Raw genomic sequence first — 22,442 nt, 5'->3', positions numbered from 1 at the left:
CTACAGGTGGTGGGCAGAGGTAGCTTGGGAGCATGGGGCTAAACCAGCAGCTTTACTGAGCACATCTAGCTGCAAGGAGACCTGCATAGAACGGACAAACACTCTCAGTGTATTCTCTCCCAGCATCCATAGGCTGCAATGAAAATCCTGTGATGGCTTGTTCAAGACCTGTCTCAACCTCAGTTGCTAATCATTGCCTGCCTGGGGTAGGAGCAAGGGCTTCTGTCTGGGATGTTACAACAGGGAACATAGGAACCGCAGAGCAAAGTACAGGAGATGGAGAAAGCAGTAAAAGGGATTTCTAAATTTTAGTGGCTAGATCCTCAGCTAGTATAATTCAGCAGGCCCAAGATTTCTAAACCTAATGTGCAACTATCTTCACAACACTGACATGCGGGGAGAATTGATCAGCTTTAACAAGGGCAGGAAAAGAGATGTTTAAAAAACAGGCAGGCGTGTGAGGTGCCTTTTCGAAGCTCGTAGAGGAGCTCCCTGCTGTGCTTAATTTCAGAATCTAACGCTATCATTAAAGGGAGAGGGAAGGCGCCTTTCATCTCCGCGGCACGTTGCATCCTCACCGCACGCCACAAACATTTTCATCAGAATCTCTGACAACTACAATACACTGAGCACATGGAACCAGCGTGGGACTGGGCATCACCTTGAGGGGGAGGTGGAAGTTGCGTCTCTTTACGCTGTTGCAGTGACCCCTGTACATGGGGGAAAAATAACCCTCCACTATTAACTGGAGCAAATGTTTGCAGTTTGGGACATGAAAGAAAGAAAGAAAGATGGATGATGGGGATGTTCTTTGATGAGAGAGAGAAAAAATAATGCTTTATTTTCACAAAGAAAGGAATATCCAGAACTTCTTTCTTTCTTTTTTTGCCGTGGGTTTTGTAGCAGGAGCAGGATTTGTTCTCCCTCCAACTTTTCTTTCTCTGAGAAACAAGTCTAGAGTTTGTGTTCATAGAGACAAGAAATGTCTGCCCGCCCCTATTTATAGTGCGGGATTAATGTGTATATATAGACAGGCCTGCATGTGTGGGGGTGTGCACATCCCCTCTCAGAGCTGCCTAGTGGGGCAAAAAGCTTTTCTCAGCCACCTCCACCTTGGCCAGAAGTTTCCTCTCTCAGCCTCCCCCGCCCCAGTTCCCAGAGGAAATGACAGTGTGAACCCAGAGATTCTGTGGGACAGGATATATAAAACCTCAAACTCTCCTGAAGCCAAGCCAGGAGGATCACTCTATCTCTGAGGGGCAGGCGAGGAGGGGAAACGGAAAATTCCTCCAGAGTCCCCGAGGGCTGAGCACGGATCCATCCACTTGGTTCTCACATGCATCAAGAGCTTTTCTTTTCTTTTCTTTTCTTTTTTAAGGGTGGTAGGGAGGAATTTCAGTTTTTAGGGTTAGTTAGCAATCACATAATGACCAGAGTCACTTACTGTACAGCACTTAGTTCCTGTCCCCGCCCTTTCCCACAATGAGCTGCAAGTTCACCTCCTCAGGAGCAGTTAAAAGGCTCCAGCAAATGAATTTGATTGTACTAGTATTTTTTTTTTTTTTTTGACAGGGAAGTGAGGAGGAAGATCATGGGAACTTTTGTTATCAGTTCCTTTAGACTGGTCTGATTCTATCCCAGGGGTAAGCAGGGATCTTATGTAAAGCAGTGGTGTTGTGCCTGAGTGGGGTTTTGGCCTGGTGTCACTAGCTGGTATTTCACTTTCTTTTCAGGGAAGACAGAAGTTGATCAAGCAAAGATGAGCCATATGGGCAGAAAATTGGAAATCGTATGCTACCTATTTGTATTCCAATAGTGCCTAGAGGCCCCAGCCAAGATCAGGCCCCCCTTACACAAGGGGCTATACACCCGTAGCCAGAGACAGCCTCTGCCCCACAGTGCTTAGAATCTGAACAGACAGGGCAGACAAACTCTGATTATCCTTATTTTCCAGATGAGTCACTGAGGCACAGAGAGGCTAAGGGTCTGATTCGCTGTGTCCCTGCCCCATGTGTGGCCATTGACACGTGTGCAGTGTGACAGCAATGGGGGAGCAGAAGGCTGCTGAATCAGAAAGGTGGCATTTGACATGCACTTTGCCCTGGGGCTAACGACTGCTGGCTTATCCATGTGGGACAGTGTGACCAGCTCTGTCGATATAGTGATCCAGGTTTAGCAATACAGGTGTAACACCCCTCCCAAGGTAACTTAAAATCCTTGTCTGCACACACAAGTTGTACTGGTTTAACTATACAAGTACCGATAAAATGGTTCAACCGTCTGGGGATGGAAGCCGGTATATTGATATGAAGGTGCTTTATACCATTATGGTTTCATAGACTTTAAAGCCAGAAGGGGCTGTTACCTCATCTAGTCTGATCTCTTGCATCATGCAGGTCATTAATTTTCACACAGATACCCCTATATTAAACCGGAAGTTAGACTAAAGCATTTCAGCTCTCTGGAGACCAAACTATGTGCCACCGGCAGAGAACAGGAGAGACTGAAGGGCCATCAATGCCTGAGACCCTGGCAGTGGCAGGGGATTGATTACGTGAAATATGTATAATTGAGAACGGAATAGCTATTCCCATCTAGAAAGGGGGAATAAGCTATCGCAGGATATGAGACCTTATACCAGTATATCTGCATCCACTTTAGTAGTTGTACTGGTATAACTGTACTAGTTAAAAAAAAATTACCTCCCAAACCAAAATAGTTATAAGGGTACCAAAACTGTGTAGAGCAGGTCTTATTCTGGTATAACAGGGCTTGTTCTTGGGGACAGCATAACATCCTTCCCAAGCGATATATGCAAAACTGAAAAAGGCCCTATTGTAACTGGAATCAGAGAGTCCATGTGGGCAGGTCATACCTGTATAACTATAGTGCCAGAATTCACACCATTGGTTACCAAAACAGCTTTCCTGTGTGGATAAAGCACATAGCAGTGGAGATTAGACTGGAAGGCCCAGATCCCCACAAGTATTTAGGGACCTAACTCCCACTGGTTATGTTACTTGCCCAGAGTCACCTATGGAGTCAGTAGATCTCAGAGCCAGTCCAGTGTCTTAACTAAGACCATCCTTCTTAAAGACAAGACAAATCAGAAGTCCCAGATAGCCTGGACAGCCCCATTACCTCAAGCATCTGGGAGACTGTGATTCAGCCAGCCCAGAATTAGCAATTAAAAACACATTTCTTCCATAACTAATCACAGACTTAAGAGCAGCTGAGAGATGTTTCTGTGTGTGCTGATGAGCCACTGCCCCTCCCTTCCCTGAACAGGACTTTATTCCTCCCCATGCCCTCCGCCCCAATCCACAAATAATAAACATTTGAGCAAAAGGGAAAAAAAAAGAAAGATCTCCACTCAAATTTATAACTGACTCATTACCCATAAAAGCTCCCTTTTTAACTGGGTGAGTCATGGCATCGTGCTGTGGCTTTTGAGCTACATTACACACAAGTTTGAATGTTACTTTCTTCCTTGTTCAGCTGAAGGGATGTGGTGTGACCCCTCCCCAGGCTAGTCAGGTGCCCGCCCGGAGGCTGTGCAACCCCCTGCTTTTCCTGCCAAGTGATATTTTTGTCAAACCTCAAGAGGCTTTCTGTCTGTCTGCCACTGTCTGTCGAGCAGCCAAGGGCTGCCGCTCAGGACAGTGCAATACTCAGTGGTATTGCATGGAGCCCAGCAGGATTGCAACACAAGACATATGCAGATCAAGAGAGACAGGGATGGAAAATCTGAATTTTTTTAACTCTGTTGGATCTTGGGTGGGGCCAGAATTTATGTCCCTCCATCAACTGGAGAAAGGGTGTGGGGGAGGAGGGAGTTTATTTCTGACTGATGCAGGTGAAAAGTGCTGTTCTTCTAAGGAAATATAGTGAGTGGGGAAATCCACTTTCTATCTGAGACTAGTGCAGAAAGATGCATGCTTGGGATAGGAGCAGGGAGACTGGTTAAACCCACTTCTCCCAGAGGCATCTTAGCATCGGCTTCTGTCAGCCTCTGCAGCCAAACTTTCCATCAATCACCTGCTGTAACTCTAGCATCCAATCCCTGCATCCTTGTCTCTATCTCAGCTGCATCGTCTGTCCAGTCTCAGCATTCACCCTGTTTTCCCACTTTTCTTGCTTAGCACCTGCCCCAGGGCTGTTTCATGTGGATGGGTATCTTTCACTGGCTCTTCACTTCCCAGAATCCAAACGTGCCGATTATGTGCAATTTGAACTTGTGATACGTGACCTGATTCAGATAAAAACAGACCCGACCCAAATCTTCCCCCTCTAAACCAACCCTGCACCCTCCACTTCTGTTAGGTTTGGAAAAGCTGGGACCAGAAGCAGAATTGCAGGAACACAGTGAGACAGCCTGTTTGCATGGAACCTCCAGACCAGTTTGTCAGATTTAAGCATCATCCTAACCCAGGATTAAATTTTGCAAATAACCCCTATCTTTACAATGGAACAAACCAAGATTCCTGAACTCTGAAGTGTTTGAAATCTGGGTTCAAATTTGGATCTGAATTTTGTAGCTTCATACCATCTTTAATAGACGCACCCCAGACAAGTACGCTAAAACACACGGAGTTGTGCTCACCACATACATCTTCACACAGAAATACTCACCCAACTCTCACCGACACACAAACACTCCAAAAAAGTATCTGCACCTGCAAATATTGTGCTTGCATTTTTTTGTGCCCACAATTCACTGCAGGTGCACATGTTGGCAGTTACATGGTAAACTGCTGAAAATCTTGGGCATCAAAATAAACTAGTTAATTTCACTCTGATTTAAAATCAGTTTCTAGTCCATTTAATTTCCCAGTTAGTATGCATTAGCAAAAAGGCTGCAAGCCTTATTTGAAAACACTGCAGGAAAATTCTTCTGGAGATGGGATGGGAACTGTTTCAACCTTTTCAGTTAAAAAAAATCCTAGAAACATTTCTGTTGGGCTTAGTTTTTCTATTACATTTTATTAATAAAACCTAAGTATAAAGCCAAATTCAACCCGACAAACAACATGATCAAACATTAAAATATCACTAGGTTATTTTGATGAACATTCAATTACCACAATTGACCTGCAACTGCAGCTAAGCTCTTCCACAGAGACCAGGACAGCTTTAAATACCTGCTATACTTGTGAAATTGTGTGTGTGTGTGTGTGTGTGTGCGCGCGCAATTGATCTGCCACCTAACCTCAGTGTCGGCCTCAAGATCTGTGGAACTGTCTCCATTTAAGCTGCATCCTAGGTGGTTGGCTTGCAAACCAACTACAGAGTCCTGAATTTATTTTAGGCATGATGCGTCATGCACATTGCACTGCTGCAGCATGGCTTTGCAGTGTTGCAATATGCCATTGCATCAATCTATCATGCTGTTGCTTCCTGGTGTGAAGATTCAACATAATCACATTATTTCAGAGTCATTTTATGAAGGTGCAGCTGTCCCAGAAAGGACTAATTTGGGATTGAGGAATCCCTTACTACAATAACTTTGCTGGGGGCCCCCCCAAACCCCGGAAGCCAATTTGGTGATATAGATAGGAATAGGATATCACTGAAATCAGGGTAATTTATGTGGACTCCTGCTAAGAGCTGCGTGCAGCAGAGAGACTACAAAAATATTTCTCTTGATTGGCATCTCTTGATTCTGAGGTTAATTATGTATATGAAACTGGCACCTGCATGACATATTGGGCCAAACCCAGAATCCAGGTCAGTTAGGTATGAAAATACAAACCAATGATTTTCCTATGAGTGTCCTAAGGGAAAAATGTAGGTTAATGAAGCCTGCAGCTGCACTAAGACCAGACTCAGTTTAGGGAATCTAGATTCTAAGGAGAAGAGTCCTAACTGGATTTCTGTGGCCACCTGGAATGGACTCTGGGAACAGCCTTGGGAGCAGAAAACGTGGACTGAATTTCTCTCTCCCTGTTGTGAATGGTCTCTGTTTTCAGCCAGTCAATACATCAGACTTAATTTAGACTCTAGGCTAAGGTTGTCTGTGCCTATGAAATTGTATCACCATCCACTTAGTGACTGTAATCCACAGCTAGCCCTGTGCTGCCCCTGTTTAGGAATGTGCTTATTGTGAATTTGCCTGAAGCTTGCCACTGCTAAATATAAGAGTGAGAGGAACATATTCTTACATGATTCCCACGATACTGACTTGCATTCTGCTCCTTTTCTCTCTTACACAGTTTTTTTCTGCTCTTTCCCATCAGCTGGAAACTCTTCCAGCTGCTTAGAACTTTGACCTCAACATATGTGGTGCATTTGGAAAAAAAAAAGAATAAATCATTTAGATTTCTCAATGTAGCACAAAAAAATCTCCAAACCGTAACACTTTATTGCTACCCATCGTCCAATGGAGGGACAGACCCAACCTCCCTTTGACTTCTGAGTGAGGAACGTCTAGGCAATCTTCATAGGTCTCAAGCCCTGTTAAAAGAGGAGGTCAGGCTAGCCGCATTGGCCTGCATGCTTAGCTGACCTGCTAGAGAAGTAGTCAAACACAGTAGTAACTTCTCCATGACAAAGGCCAGGTGGCATGGTTGTCCCACCAGGTATAGGAAGGGCACTGATGTAAGCAAGAGGAAACTGGCTGGGTAATTGTCTACCTGTGAGGAGACTGGCCACTCCTGCAGAACCAATTGGCTTGGAAGGGACTTCCAGGGAGTCATTTAGGCCCAGATCCAGCAAAACACTTAAGCATGTGCTTAAGTTTAAACAAGTCCTACTGAAGCTAATTGGGGTACTCATGTTCTCAGAGTTAGGTGCATGATGGTTGAATTGGAGGCTGCATCCATGTAATTTTTCAGAACCTGCTCTGAGAGATGGGTGTCAAGTCCAGCCTCTTGAGTATGTCCACTGGAGGGAGGTCTCTCCATAACTTCCCATGGCTGTTTTGTTCCATTGCTTACTAGAGATATGCCAAAATCAGAGTCAGGCATCCAAACCCCCTGAACTTTGGGGAACTTATCATCCAGCAGGTAGAGAGGTGCACTGATTCTTACAACGTTCTCCTTCAGATTTAATCTCTTGTTTCCTTACTGGAGCTGACATGGGCTAGATCCTCATCCGGAATAAATCAGGATGGCTCCATTAACATCAGTGGAGTTTTACTGATTGACACCAGCTGAGGGCCTGGCCCTGAGTAGCATTTAGAGAATGCTTTAAAAATAATTGATTTATTTTGTTACTGATAATTTATTTGTCTGTGGTTTCATTTGTGCTGAAGAACTAAACATCAAGTCTAGGGGCATGTCTTCACTAGCAACGTTAAAGCTACCTTGGAACTTCCTGGCACTACAAAAGAAACAAAAAAACTTTTTGCTTAAGGACTGGGTGCTGCCCCATGATTAAATAAAGTCATCTCCTTTGGAGACAGCCTGGTTCAAAGTCTGCTCTCAGTTACACCCAGTCAATCCTGCTGAACTCAGGACAGGTGTCTGGGTATTGCTGAGGGTGGAATAGTGCACAATAACTTTAAAATCATGGGCCAAAATTCCAGACGTGCATGTGCAAAATGGGTGTGCACATTTACACGCTCCCAGCTGGGATGTACAACCACCCCAGTGCATGCCTGTATGCAAATTGCCTTTTGCTCACACAATCAAATATGGCGCTTCTCCACTGGGCATGTGGCCTTCTGAAAAGTCAGGCCCTAAATTGAAAAAAAAAGTACGACCTGGCTTGAGGGGTGGGGGGTACAGTGGAGGCATTTTAACTGGATACTTCTGTTGTTCATTACCGCCCCACCCCTGCTGCCCTACCAACACTCCCTCCTGGAAGCATACTGTGAATAGTCATTAGAGCAATCCTACGGAAGTCCATTTCATTACAAGGTTTTACCCCCCTGTTTGTGCTTATTAAAAATGCTCAGCTAGAAGATAATGGGAGAAAGGGGAATTTAGCATATGTGTGGCCTTGACAGAAGCTGGCAGAGAGCAGAGGCACTCCTTCCACTGAAAAATCAGTTTACTAAAGCTTCACAGTTCTATGTTAAGAGCAGAGGTTTACAAGTTGGGTTTTTTTTGTACGTGCAATGCCTATTTCCATTTGGAAATGGGCGGAAAGCCCAGGGTCCTGAGCAGAGGCGCCCTCCTTGCTAGTCTAAACATGGGCCATTCCTCTACCGTCTAAATATGGGGCCTTCTTAACCCACCGGACGCTGGCCCAAAGCATGCATGCTAGGGGCATAAAACTATACATGTGCAGAGATGGGAGGACTGGTTTACGGGGGGAGGGGATCAACCAACCAGTATTTGATTCTGAGGCTTGGGGCCAGATGTTTGCGTCTGATGCCCCTTTGTGATGGCAGCCCTGCTGTAAGATTGGTTTATCCAGCCATCTGAGGATTCCTCAGCATGCTGGAAACCCCAGCGGTGTAGAACTGGCATGGCTGGCTCTATACCACCCCTCGTTGCAGCCCCCAGTATAGGTGGTCTGGAAGGGACATGGCTGGGTAAATGGGTGTGGCTAGAATTGCCCTTGTGCTCTGACGTGTCCCAAGTCCTGGAATGGTCCCTTCAGCTATTGGCAATTGGCTGTCAGTTAGAGCAGCCTTGAGGCTGACCTGATTTGGTTGGGAGCTGAACTAGCCCCAGCACCAGAGAGCCAGAAAAGTGGCATAAAGCCACCTTTGTTCCCTGCCCTTAGGACCTGCATCAGATGGAGCTTAGCTGGTTCCAAGGGCTGGGCCCTGGGACTGGAATGGCATCTGCACAGTTCCATTGATGATCATATGCCCAGTTGGAGATCTGGCACTTTGTGTGTTGAAGAATTCAGTCTACTCTTCTCTTTCATTACCACCATGCTACAGCCTCCCATTGACTGCTGGAAAATGCCCAAGAATAGCCAAGTAAGTAATAAACTGCATTCTCCCAACCCCAGCACCCTCAAGTCTTCCCATCTCAGGCAGCTGCTCCTTAAACCCATTCTCTCCTACTAAAGGGACAAGCTGGTGTGAGTGCATAAGGAAGGCTCCTAGGAAGGTTGAAGCTGGCACCACTTGGCAGAAGAAGCAAGAAACCACTGACTAACCATCCCTGGTATGTGCATGACTGGGTGGAGCAATCTGGTGATATTGTAAACTTTGGAAACAACAAGAGTGTCACACTATGAAACATCTCTAGTGAGTGCCAGAAGGAGCACTGAAGCCATCTTGGACAAAGAAATAAGCAGTGGCTTTGCCTGGTTAGCTCTTTGTCCAGTGGATAAAAGCCAGAATTAGATGGAAGGTGATCACTTTACCCAATAACAAAGCAGAAGAGGAAGAATTTTTCCACTTATGTTGCCAGCCACTACAATATTTTGGCGCGTGAAGAAGATAGTGTGCAGTAGACAGTTATGGATCCTTACACCTCCTGGAAGCACATTGGCCTGTGGAAAGAACCATCTTGGACTCTCTGGATGCCAAGGAAGTTCACAATGAACAGGACACCGATCCACAATGGGTCAAGGTCATGGTTGCCTTTGAATCTGAATCAGGAAGGTTCATGCGAAGAAAACGACTGGGAAGCAGAAGGCTAGAGCTGGTGGCAATTTTTCATTCCAGAAGGTTTTTAGACAAAAAAAGGTCTGTTTTCTAAACAAAAGTTTTTGAGGAAAATTTTCATTTTTTTTTTTAAATTTCCCAGTTTTTCAACCAAACATTAAAACTTTGGGGGGGGGGTTTGAAAACTGAGTGCAAAAATTTTTTGTCACAAAAAGAAAAATTCCAATAAATTTTTGCAGGGAAAAAAGAAAAAAGTTCATTTCTTGCAATTTATTTTCCTGCAGGAAAATACTTACCTTTTTCTAACCAGCCCTAGAGAAGACAAAGTGGTTGAAGTTTTGTGGACCAGCTGATGAGGGAGTACAAGTCAAACTTTGAAGCTGGGATGGAGATATGAAACCCTGTCAAATGAGGAAGAGGAGGAATTGCCTGGGTTCAGTGGTAGAGGGGGCTACTGAAGGAGTGGATCAGCTTTAAAGAAAGGCTGAAGGAGGAATGACTGGACCAGCTCGGCAGTCATTGGAAAACCAGTAAGAAGAAGAGCTGGTTGAATAAAACACCTGAGCCATGGATGGCTTTAAGAATGAAAGTGCCAAGTTTGGTTTGCCCTGACCCATGAGCTCATGCAGTTCATTACTCTGAGTGTTCAAACAGCCACTGATCAGCCAGAAAAAGGCCTGTAAATCCCAGAGTGTGAGCATTCACACTGGAAACTCATGATTCACTGCCGCCCTTGGAGCGCATCCTGGTCCTGGGGAGAGCCGTTGCACAGGCAGAGCTTGACTAAGGAGTGAGGCTGTCTGCACTAGGACAAAGTGTTCCCTCAAAGTGGAAATATTGGCTCTTGCAGCCTGTTGCTACCCCTCTCCTCCCTTTCCGGAGGTAAATATGCTGATAGGAAGGGTGAGGGGAGAGCTAACGGATTTTGGCGGGAGAGGCAGATGAGAGGAAGCACTCTGCACCTCCTCCCCCTCACTCTCTAAGCCAGTGGTTTTCAAACTTTTTTTCTGGTGACCCAGTTGAAGAAAATTGTTGATGCCCGCAACCCAACGGAGCTGGGGATGAGGGTTTGGGGTGTGGAGGTGAGGGCTGGGGGATGGGGCCAGGAATGAGGGGTTCAGGGTGTGGGAGGGGGCTCTGGGCTGGGGCAGGGGATTGGGGTGCAGGAGGGGGTCAGGGCTTGGGCTGGGGTTGCAGGCTCTGGGGTGGGGCTGGGGATGAGGGGTTTGGAGTGCACGAGGAGGCTCCAGATTTGGGGGGGCTCAGGGATGGGGCAGGGAGTCGGGGTGCGGGAGGGGGTGAGGGTTCTGAGGTGAGGGGTTTGGGGTGCAGGAAGGGGCTCTGGGTTTGTGGGGGGCTCAGGACTGGGGAAGGGGATTGGGGCATAGGGCTGGGGCGCAGGCTTACCTTGGGTGGCTCCCGGTCAGTGGTGCAGAGGGTGCTAAGGCAGGCTTCCTGCCTGTCCTGGCACCATGGACCGCGCTGCACCCTGGAAGCGCCCAGCAGCAGGTCTGACTCCTAGGCGTAAGCACACAAGCAGCACTGTGCGGCTCTCACCTGCAGGCACCGCCCCCCATCTCCCATTGGTTCCCAGCCAATGGGAGTGTAGAGCTGGTGCTCGGGGCAGGGGCAGCGCGCAAAGCCCGTGGCCCCCCTGCCTAGGAGCTGTACCTGGTGCTGTCTGCTTCCGGGGCGCAGCGCAGTGTCAGAACAGGTAGGGACTAGTCTGCTTTAGCCAGGCAGCACCGCCAATGTGACTTTTAACGGCATGGTCGGCAGTGCTGACGAGAGCCACTGCGACCCAGTGTGTTACATTCCGTGACCCAGTCCTGAGTCATGACCCGCAGTTTGAAAACCACTGCTCTAAGCAGCTCCAATCGCTGCTCTCTGTCCCCTGGGAGGGGGGAGAAGGGAAGGCAAAGTCTACAATGGGCTCCAGAGTACTCATTGCCTGCTAGGCTTTGAACCTGACCCCCCTAGCCCTGGCTGTGGAAGCTATGCCTATGCATGCTGGAAGACAGAAGGAGTCACTTCTCAGACCAAGAGCACTGGTTCAGTGGACTGGCTGCCATCGGCACCTGTTCCTGAGACACCTCAGCTGAGCAGCTCAGCTGATCCCAATTAGCGCTGTGGCTGCTTTTGTGGAGTGCCCTGGGAGATGTTCCTGCAGATGCTCCTGCAGCCATTGCCTAGTTTGTCAGTGAGTTCGGAGACCCAGGACAGCTTGGGGGCTGGATTGGCTTTGTCCAGGTCTCGTACAGCCAGGCTTCAGCAGAGGATCACTGAGCTGGGCCACAGGTTTATAAGCAGCACTCAGCTTGCCGGATCCCAGCAGCTGTCTAAGGCTCTTCCTTGTCCATTACCTGCACCTTTCTCCCACACCCGTCTGCCATTTCTGGGCCCAGAGCAGAGCTCTCAGAACTGTTCTGGCAAGACTGTTCGGGTCCTGGTTGGAGCCCTCAGGGATCTGATACGAGTGGCTAGCGAGGCACTGGAGAGTTGCTAATCAGAGAAATGGTTAATTTTTTGTTTGCTTTATAAAATACTACCTCTTTTTATCCCTTTTGATTATAAGCATCATCGCCCACCCTCACTGCCTCGTGCTAAAACTTCTCATTGCTTGTCTCCTGCCTGGGTCCGTGATGGCACAGAGCACTATCGAGGGTATTGGAATTGTCCTCAGGGGCAGGCATCCATGGCCTGTATGTCCCCATGAGAGTTGGAGGCACTGCTAACTGATTGCACCCAGTCCAGTGGCTATAATAGATGATGCCACAAACCTGGCCAATGCTGCCTGGGACCCTCATGTATATCAGCTAGCACCACTTAGTGGAATATGGGTTATTCAGGACCCTCCTGGGTAAAAGTTCAGTCATCCAATTAGGGAGAGAAACAATGCCTTGTGACTAGTGTGGCCAACCTCAAGGAGATGAGGTGATGAAAGCATCCCTAAGCATGTCCCCCTTTTGCATGGAGTGGGAAGCAGAAAGGCAGGGCATGGCTGTGGTGGAGTCAAAAGAGAAAGGCCTGGAGATGTTCAACAAAGGCTGTATTTCTGGAGGAGGAGCAGCTGCATGGCACTAGCAGGCCAGGCCAGAAATGGACGAGGCCAGCATGTCAATTTCACCCTTACTCTGAATTGGATGAGGTGCCTATTTCCTAGATTTATGACTGTCCTGGCAGATGTGAGGGATATGGCTGAAGGAGAAAAGACAAAGAGAAGGACAGTGGAATTTCAGTCGCAAGACGCTGGAGCAGGGAGTACCCACAGCTCAAAGATCTGCCAAGTGCTGTGTGGTAAAACCTGGCCAGTTCATGAGGGAAACTAATTATAAATCAATGCTCTGCGTTCCCGCCTATCCTGTGCCCAGCAGTAACCCTCACTGGCTGAACAGAGACTGGTTCATTCCATGTGTGTGTATCTGTTCCAGGCCCTGCGGCGTCCGCTCCTAGCTGGGACAGAAATCAAGCCCTCACTCTGTACTGTTACTTGCTGTGCCTCCTACTGCACAGAACACATCTGATGTGGTGGCACCTTTCTATTTCCCTGCTCCTACTAATGCACCTCAACCTCACACATCCATTTATAAGGGGGAGAAGATATTGAATTACCCGTGATAGCCGGGCTGCTGATTTCTCTGGAGGCTGGAGTTTGCACCTGAATATTCAGCTGGAGAAAACCACACAGTGTGTATATAAATGCCTGCAGCGTAGCTATAAACCATCTACTTTCCTAGGGTTGTGTACTGGTGCCCATCACAATGGTATCTGAGCACCTATTAGGGAGAAAGATGAAGACCACAGGCCAGACAAGGTGGAGTCCAGGAGGTGAAACACATGTGCATAAGCAGCATGTCCTCCATCTGTTACTGATGATAGTAAGCCATCCACTGTACTTTGGATGAGAGAGGGTTGAAAACTTGACTCTGCACAGCATTACAGTTCTAACTCAAAGCCCACACATGGACAGAGGGCTGGGTCTGTTGCTCCCAGGCTCTGCCCTCTTTAGGGAGATATATTGGATGCACAGACGCTCCATCCCTGCGGCACAGTGCCAATACCACAAAATCACAGAGCAGGGACAGCACTCACTTTGATTTCTCCCCATTCATTCCCTCATCCTTCCGGAGTTCCAGCCCTGCTAACAGCGATGGGAGAAGTAAACCGAGCCCAGTTCAGCCACCCCCAAGACAAAACTACCAATTCCAGTGGTGAAGGTCAGGTACACATGGGAGTGATATCTTTCCAGACTACTGTACCCGTTTCAGGAGTCTGATTTGTCTTATGTACCCCCAAGTTTCACCTCACTTAAAAACCACTTGCTTACAAAATCAGACATAAAAATACAAAGGTGTCACAGCACATTATTAGTGAAAAATTGCTTCCTTTGTCATTTTTACCATATTATTATAAAATAAATCAATTGGAATATAAATATTGTACTTACATTTCAGTGTACAGTATCTAGAGCAGTATAAACAAGTCATTGTCTGCATGACATTTTAGTTTGTACTGACTTTGCTAGTGCTTTTTATGTAGTCTGTTGTAAAACTAGGCAAATCTCTAGATGAGTTGATGTAACCCCTGGAAGACCCCTGGTCTCTGCATACCCCCAGAAGTACATGTACCCCTGGTTGAGAACCACTGCCCTACTGAACACTTGATGGAATCACATTCCCTGACAGAAGGGAGCTTACAGCACAACCTGTCTCATAGGGAAATCCTGTTTTAAAACTAGCAGCTTGTCTCCTTGAGCCTAGGCACATGCAGCGTGGGGCTGAGATCTCATCACTCTGCAATGGACCCTACTGAATCCCTGACCCCAGTGCTGAACTGTCTGAAACCGATGGTTAATTGCCTTGAAATCTGTACTTTCATCCCCCTGATGCTCCTGGGCTGGGATGCAGAGAGCTGGCCCTGAAACCAGTCTCCTTATTTACTCCCTGCAGCTGCTGTCCCAGTATTTGGGCTGTCTGGGCTTTGAGACGAATCCCCATCGAGTTCATTCCCTTCTTTTTCTCCCTGCAGCTGCAGTCCCAACATTGAACAGACAGGATTTGAGGGCTAATCTTTCTCCAGTACACTCTCTCTCACCTCTCCCCGTTGATTTTTCTCTGCTCTGTGCCCCATGGCTCTCCCTGGCATTGACCATGTTTTCCCTGTCATCTCCCAAAAAGTCGGGCTCTAACCAGCAGCAGGTGACTTTGCATGGGGGAACTTACCTCCAGACTCTGGTCCTGCGTGGAGGAGCTGCATCTGCAGGGTGAGCTGGAGCAGCAGCAGTGCTGTGGGAAGATTGCTGGACCCCATGATGTAACCTAGAGTGGACCAGCCGTTAGCATTCCTCACGCAGCGAGAGAGGGGAAGGAGCAGGAGGCACAGCCACGGACAGAGCCTATCTGTTTTCAATTGAGGGCTCTGCTACTACTATATTTAATAAACTGCTGCTGAGGGAGGGACTTTTGAATTTTCCCCACCAGTCACAAATCAGACTGGGTTAAAACAGGCCCCTCTCAGATTACAAGTAGGTTCCCCTTCTTAAAGGGCTAGTGCCTCAAGGCTGCATCTCCCCCCTGCTCTGAATGGTTCCTTGTTCCTTGCACCGGAGGGGTTCCCTTTCTCTCCATGGCTGTTTTGGGCTGCCCAGGCCTGAGGCTGGTGAGGATAATGTCTCACCGCCGTATGGTTGCTGGTGTCAGCTGAGAGAGGAGGAGGGTGTTCCCGTGAGTGTTGGGTTGTTTCAGCGGCAGGGTCTTTCCAGGTTTTCTCAGAGCTGGTGGGAGCTATATTGTCTGACAGCACTGGCATTGGCAGCTACTGAGAGTCTGAATCTCCCAGGAGCAGGCCTATGTATGGAGGCTAATACTGGGAGCTGGAATATGCATCCAAAATTCAGATATGGATAAATAAGAAGAGGCCCAAGGGCAGTATCCATGTGCCAACTCCCAGCTTGGCCAGAAAAGCCATCTGAGGCCTGGTGGGTCCTAAAAGCAAAATCTTCTGTGGGGGGTTTCTCCAGCATGGCTAGAGAACTACCCAGTTCACAAAGGCTCCAATTGGTCTCGTAGGCTGATGGCTTAATTAAAAATAATGTATAAACGGAGGCATCACAGAGCATTCTGTTTCTTGGCCTATGTCTGCCCAGTTCTGCAGTATCTCGGCTGACTGGCTTAGCTGCTGTTAGGAGAAGAGTTTGCCGCAATTCCCAGTAGCCATCAGGCTTCAATCCCAACCAATCTGGGCGAGGTTTCTAGAGTCTGGGTGGGGTTGCAAGGAACGATGGGATTGCAAACAAAATGGCTTTTTCCAGTGAAGCTCCACTAAGCTAGCAGGGAATTTTGGATGGTGGAGATGTGGGTGTGGCCATCCATAGCCCTTGCAGACAGAAGACTTTATTTATCTGACAGATAAAGCACTGAGGAGCGTGTGTGCCATCACCTCACTGAATCGCCTTCCCCCTCTAACTCTGAGGAGATGGCCCCCCACATGGTGAGCTGGGACACAGTGCTCCTTGCTGATTGCATGTGTGGGAGTGGGAGAGGTGAAAGGATGAAAGGCTTTTGTAAAACATATTTATGTTTCTCCTTTGCTGGAAGCAATGTGTGCCTTATTTAGAGCTCAGATAGTGGATCACAGTGTCTTGGCTTCACTTCAGGTTCTGGTAGCCCAACAATAGAAATTCACGGTGGATAGGACCTATTAGATCATCCAATCTATTCTTTGGTTTCCATGGCAGGATTGTTCCCTATGCTATGACCCTTCTGAGAAAGATAGGTTATAAAACACACATTGTTTTAAATCATTTAACCAGTTGTGTGTTTCTCACTGTCCTTTGGATCTGTATTCCTAAGCTAAAGGACAGCCTGGAGAATTATTATACATTTATCAGTTTTATTAGTCAAAATAGCAAACAAGCAATTACAGAAAGCAAAATAAAGTTGGTTAGATGATAGTGTTCACAATATCAAAAAAATAATTGAACACAACATGGGATGTTATAATTTTAAGAGACAATAAATCAGTTCAATTAAGTCAAGCTCTAATCACAATCTTGTTACAAAGGCAAAATTTTATCCTAGTTCTGTGCTCGTCTGGGCAGGTGATTTTGGTATCAACATGGCACTATGGAGCCTTAAATATAGATCCTTATCTCCAGTCAAACTTATCTGCGAATGGAATGAAGGGACTATTATGGCAGCTTAGCTGAAACAATTCTACAGTAGGATTTAGAAACTGAGACAAGTTAATTAACAAAGGATGTCAATTCAGTTGATGGGACCTTTAGTATGACCTTGCCCAGGTGATACTAATAGCCAAATGTTGCCATTCATACATGCAAGACTATCACACTCTAAACCCAAAATACAATAGATAGATGATAATTTTGTGCTGTAAACTCTCATGCCACTTTAAGCAAAGTTTCAAGTAGTGGTAAAATTGGTAGCTTACAAGCCAGTTCAAAGCTTCTTCCTCTTTTTTTCTAAGAAGCCGTCATCGGTTCTCTTGACCACAGAATGTGATTTTTAGTCTGTCATTTGAAATACTCAGGGTTCCTCGCAGTAACTTTTGCTAAAGGGAAGCACAGTTTCCTCTTACAAATAGTATGAGGCTTTGGTAATGAGTTTCTCCCACCTCAGTGCTTTCAATTACCTATTGATTTAGCGTAACTTCTAGACAACTAAGATTAAACTTGTTAGTGAAATATAAGCACACAACATACATGAGTCATTCTGAGGGTTTTAACTCAGGTGTGTAGTTTCTGAGAAGCAGTTAGCTTAACATAACCAAGTTATCATTTGGGTAAAAAAATACATGGATAAAAGTCATGTTGCTGCTTATCAGTTCGAACTGGCTGTGACGTTGCACTCCATATGTTTATGGAAATATGCTTATGAGTGTAAATATAATGTAACTGGAATATCCTTTATTCAAAGGTCTCTTGTGAAGTATCATTACAAAGCTTATAAACTACTGAGTGTGTTCATCCTATTTGTATGAATGTATCATTCTTGTATTTGAAGCTAGAAATATGAAGTATTACTCTAAAATCCTATTGTAATTATGCAACGTGTGGGCCATTAATGGTGGTTGGGAATCTTGATGGCTCCCATTAACCAGGACAATTGGTTGTAAATGGCTCTGTTTACTTGTAAGCCTTCTTGTGTTCATGTGAGTCAGGCCAGAAAGAATGGAGGTTTGGGGTCACACAGGACATGCGACCATGTCACCTGGTACTGGAATCCATCTTAAACTGGTGCTTTTCCATTTAAAAGGAGGGTTGGGAACCCAGAGAGAGACAAAGGATTCCCGCCTTGTGCCAAAGCTATAAAAGGGGGTTGAAACAGAACAAAGGGAGGGCCAGTCATGAGAAATCCCCTAGTTTACCACCTGAGCTGGAACTAACAAGAACTGTACTGGGGAAAGGATTGGGCCCAGACTAAGAAGTAGTCTAGTCTGTGAAAGAAGCTTATTGGAATATCTAGGAGGGTGAGATTTACCTGTATTCAGTTTCTTAAATGTATTAGGCTTAGACTTGCATGTTTTGTTTTATTTTGCTTGGTAACTTATTTTGTTTTGTCTGTTATTTCTTGAAACCACTTAAATCGTACTTTTTATACTTAATAAAATCACTTTTGTTTATTCATTAACCCCGAGTAAGTGATTAATACCTGGGGGAACAAACAACTGTGCATATCTCTCTATCAGTGATATAGAGGGTGGACAATTTATGAGTTTACAAGTAGAGAAGATCAACACACCTATTTCTGTACCTTTCGCACTTTACCCTCCAATAACTGAGAAAATATATGTAAATAATCATGATTGTCCTCTACCTAACATCAAGATTCCAGAAATCGTATCCCCATTTAAACTTGAATCATGCTATGAAAATGCAAGAGCCAGTAAGAGAGAATTATGGGTAGTCGATGGCAGTAGCCTTTTTAAAGATGGGAAGGCTGCTTCTGGATATGCAGCGCTTCATGTCGCTCCGGACAAGATCTATCAAGGAACCGTGTCATACCATTCTGCACAAGCGGCTGAAGTTGTGGCCATCATAGTGGCGTTAGAAAATGCTGAGTCGACTGCTAACATCACCATATGTACGGACTCCGATTGGGCTATGAGGGCCTTGTTAGACTGGATGATAGTATGGAAACAGTGGGATATGAAGACCACAGATAATCATCCAGTGGCATATGCTGGCTATCTTATGCATGCTTGGAACTTAGCAGAAGCTAGGAGGGGAGATACTTATCTATTCAAAGTAAGAGCACACAGAAAGAATCAGGCAGAGATATCCATATTAAACAGCAAAGTGGATAAGTTAGCAAAGCAAGCAGCAGTAATGGGACCTGAAACAAGATGGGACAAGGTAGAAGCTAATATAAGTGCAAATAAACCTGTGGACCACACAGATCATCAAGACATAGACATAGTACAATTACAAGAACAAGATCCTGAAATTAAGAAGCTGCTAAAAGATGGAAAACACAAAACATACCTCATCACTCGACATACATCTGGACTAATCATGGCAACAAAAGATAATCATGAATATACTGATAAGGATACCTTGATTCTAAAATTAGTGATTCCAAACATATTGTGAAGAGAGTTAATCCAATTAGCTCATCAACAAGGGCACTTTGGACTCCAAAAGACTCTACAAAGGCTAGCTATGGTGGGATGGTGGCCCGAGATAATCCGAGATACTGAGCTCTTTATTAATAACTGTTTGAGATGCGCCCACAATAATCCTGATATAAGGATAAGAAAAGGACCCTTACTTCATCAACCGGTAGATGGCCCATGGATTCGAGTGCAGATAGACTTTATTGGACCCTTACCTAGAACCAGCCGAGGAAATATATACTGCCTGGTGGTAATAGATCCATTTACCAAGTGGATAGAAGGGTACCCAACTAGGAATTGCACTGCAGGTGCGACAGTAAAAATGCTGTTAGAAAATACGTTCAGTCGATTCGGACTACCTCGGATTATTGATTCAGATCAAGGCACACACTTTACCGGAGCATTAACTAAACAATTATGTATAGCCTTAGGAATACGCGAAAGATTTCATGTAGCTGGTCACCTACAAGCCTCTGGGTTAGTAGAGAGATCAAACCGCACTTTAAAAACTGCACTAAGGAAGGTAATTGATTCATCAGGAAAGAACTGGGACAGACATCTACCTCTCATCTTGATGGCAATCAGATCCACAGTGAGCGTCCATGGATTCACCCCGTATGAAGCACTTTTCGGAAGACCTATGGTAATGTCTGAGCAATGGTGGATGCCAGGAGGGGTGCCACCAGATGAGTATAGACCTAGAGCTGTGACGGACAATTACATAAAATCAGTGTTAAATACCATATCAGAGGTGCAAAGGGCAGTGGCGGTTAATTTAAAAGGAAACATTCATAAGATGGATCAAAGACTGAACAACAATTTAAAACATTTAGAGTGGAACATAGGGGATCAAGTTCTCTTTAAGTATTTTTCTGAAAAGAACCATCCATTGAGCCCAAGATGGGTTGGACCAGTAACTGTCATCAATAAAGCCAATCCAACAACTTATCAACTAGAATTGAAGACCGGAAAACGTAAAGTACAAAAGTGGTTCCATAGCTCACAATTAAAATTATGGAAAGGAAACATCTGTACTAATCCATATAGAACAGAAAGTAATAGGACGAGTGATGAAAAACCACCATAAGGATCTAAACTAATTGTCTTATTTTTGTCCACAGAATGCTGAACAAAAGAAATATGAAGACTACAGGAAGATTTCTGATGTACATAGTTATAACTTGGTTAAGTTTATGGACCTGTAGAAGTTTAATAATTAAGAAAAATGAATACTGGATATGCAAGACACATGGAAAACTATCTTTCATGCATGACCATGGGAAGGAATTGGAAACACAAAAGGAATATACCAAACAAGGACTTGAAGAAGAGGAAAATGAGGAATATGTCGATGAAAGAACCAACACTCAAATGAGAGGAAGGGCACCATCTGAAGCCCCTACAAAGCCATATCCAGAGGATATTTACAGACGCCGGAAGAAACAGGATCTACCATCAACTTTCAACGTAACTCTGAAAGGAAGTAAATTCTTTCCTATTAAGATGAACGAATATCTAGGATGTCAGGTTAATCCACAAATAATATATCGATGGAGGAATAAAATCTCACCAATTGCAGAAAAGAAATCAAGAAGATGCCAAAACCAAGGAAAACAACAAGAAAGCTCTACAAAAAGTAGTACAACAGAGGTACCTCGAGCGACTACTAGAAAGCCAGTTAAAATTTTCAGAATCGGATATCACGGAAGAGGGAAAAGAGAGGCAAACAATCATCAAAATTGGGAATGGGTAACCCTTAGAGCCTATAAGGTCATGGAACGTTGCTACCTAGATGTTTCTGAGTATTCTCAGAATCAGTCGGTTATATTACCTGACACTGTTACCACCCACAATCCAGTACAGCGTTTCAGACCTATACATCCAGGATATGGTTGTACATGGAGTATGCCTGAAGTGATGTTTGACAACTGCCATAAAGACCTTTATCAATGTGATATATTTGACATCTTATCTCCTTCTCTAGTTAAACCCGGAAAATTGAACATATCAATAAAAATGTACCATCAACAGACCCATATAGATTTTGTAAATATTTCCATAAAACCTCCTAATCATAATACTACTATATTAAGATTAACCTGTAATTCCTCTTTGTTGGGCATAACATAACATTTCATTGACACAACATACTACCTCAAGATATTGTATATCGGACAATGACATGAATGAATTCAAGGAATTGTGTGCAATTAATTATACTATAAATGTTATGGTCAATCATTCTGGACTATGGACTGTGAGAGACCTGCTGGAGTTTGAATATACAAAGGAAATACATGTGGTAACACCACCTCCCATTTATCATGTATGACCACTAACCATTAAAAAGGATGTAACCAGAACTTTAATGATAGATCCTCAATATTCAATAAAAAGGATTATCATGCCTCTACAATTATCTATAACATCAGTATATAATCAATGTGCCCTATATACAGAGCCATTTTTAGTAGGATGGAGAGCCTGGGTTCAAGGAGTACTCCCTCCTTCTTCCAACTTGTCTACTAGGCAGAAACGTGATTTAGTGGCAAAGGAGGAGTTGGAGCTGGATTAAGCGTATTAAACACAGTAGACCAACAAATACTAGCAAACCGAATTGGTCAGGTAGGTCATGATGCCGCCTCCCTCACTGAACCACTGACTTCTGCATTTCATGCTCTAGGAACTACAACATTTGACATCACTAAAATTCTTCCATATTGGCTTAAAATTCAAGAGCAAGACCACCTGCTAATACTGGGAGCATTAGATATTCTCCAATCTAATATTTCAGAAGCCCTAGCATGTGTAGAATCTCAGTAGTGGTTGATAATGGTAGCTCAGGCTATCATCAGAGATGGTTTTAACCAGCAACTACCTTTAGAATTGAAGAAAATCATCTACGAGGATGCCAATGATTTTGAGAAAATACATCACCAATGGTGGCAATTATTGACATCCACTTACTTCCAGCACAATGATACGATCATGGCCTTGATTCTTACTTTAAAATCAGCTAATCAAGAAACCGTATATCCTCTTGTTGCTTTGGGGATATATGCTAACCAGTCCTTACTAGTCCCTATAGAAGAACATAAATGGGTACATGTCAACGCTAATAATTCGTACATCCCTATAAATCTGCAAGCATGCGTCCATCAACCCAACCTGGGATATACCTGCACTACCCAAGTGTGGGAGGATTCCAATTGCCTAGACCCTGTAGAGGGAACTTGCTCTTATGAAGTGTTTCACCATTCCCTCAGTAAAGCTTCTGCCATAGTACAAGTGGATTCTG

At 45.0% G+C, this 22,442-nt stretch overlaps 1 protein-coding gene across 1 annotated transcript in view; it reads right to left on the bottom strand.

Annotated features, from left to right (window-relative positions):
* CSPG4 (chondroitin sulfate proteoglycan 4) overlaps positions 1-14,883 on the bottom strand; it is a 79,869-nt gene extending 64,986 nt beyond the window's left edge. Inside the window, exon 1 of the mRNA XM_054042727.1 lies at positions 14,734-14,883. Within this exon, the coding sequence (XP_053898702.1) occupies positions 14,734-14,821 (88 nt within the window). The 5' untranslated portion in view covers positions 14,822-14,883. The remainder of the gene's footprint in view (positions 1-14,733) is intronic.
* Between the last annotated feature and the right edge of the window lie 7,559 nt (positions 14,884-22,442).

This window comes from Malaclemys terrapin, chromosome 10, assembly GCF_027887155.1.
Source record: "Malaclemys terrapin pileata isolate rMalTer1 chromosome 10, rMalTer1.hap1, whole genome shotgun sequence".
NCBI lineage: Eukaryota > Metazoa > Chordata > Testudines > Emydidae > Malaclemys > Malaclemys terrapin.
Note: the sequence above shows the minus strand (reverse complement) of the source record. Positions and strands in the feature narration are given on the sequence as shown.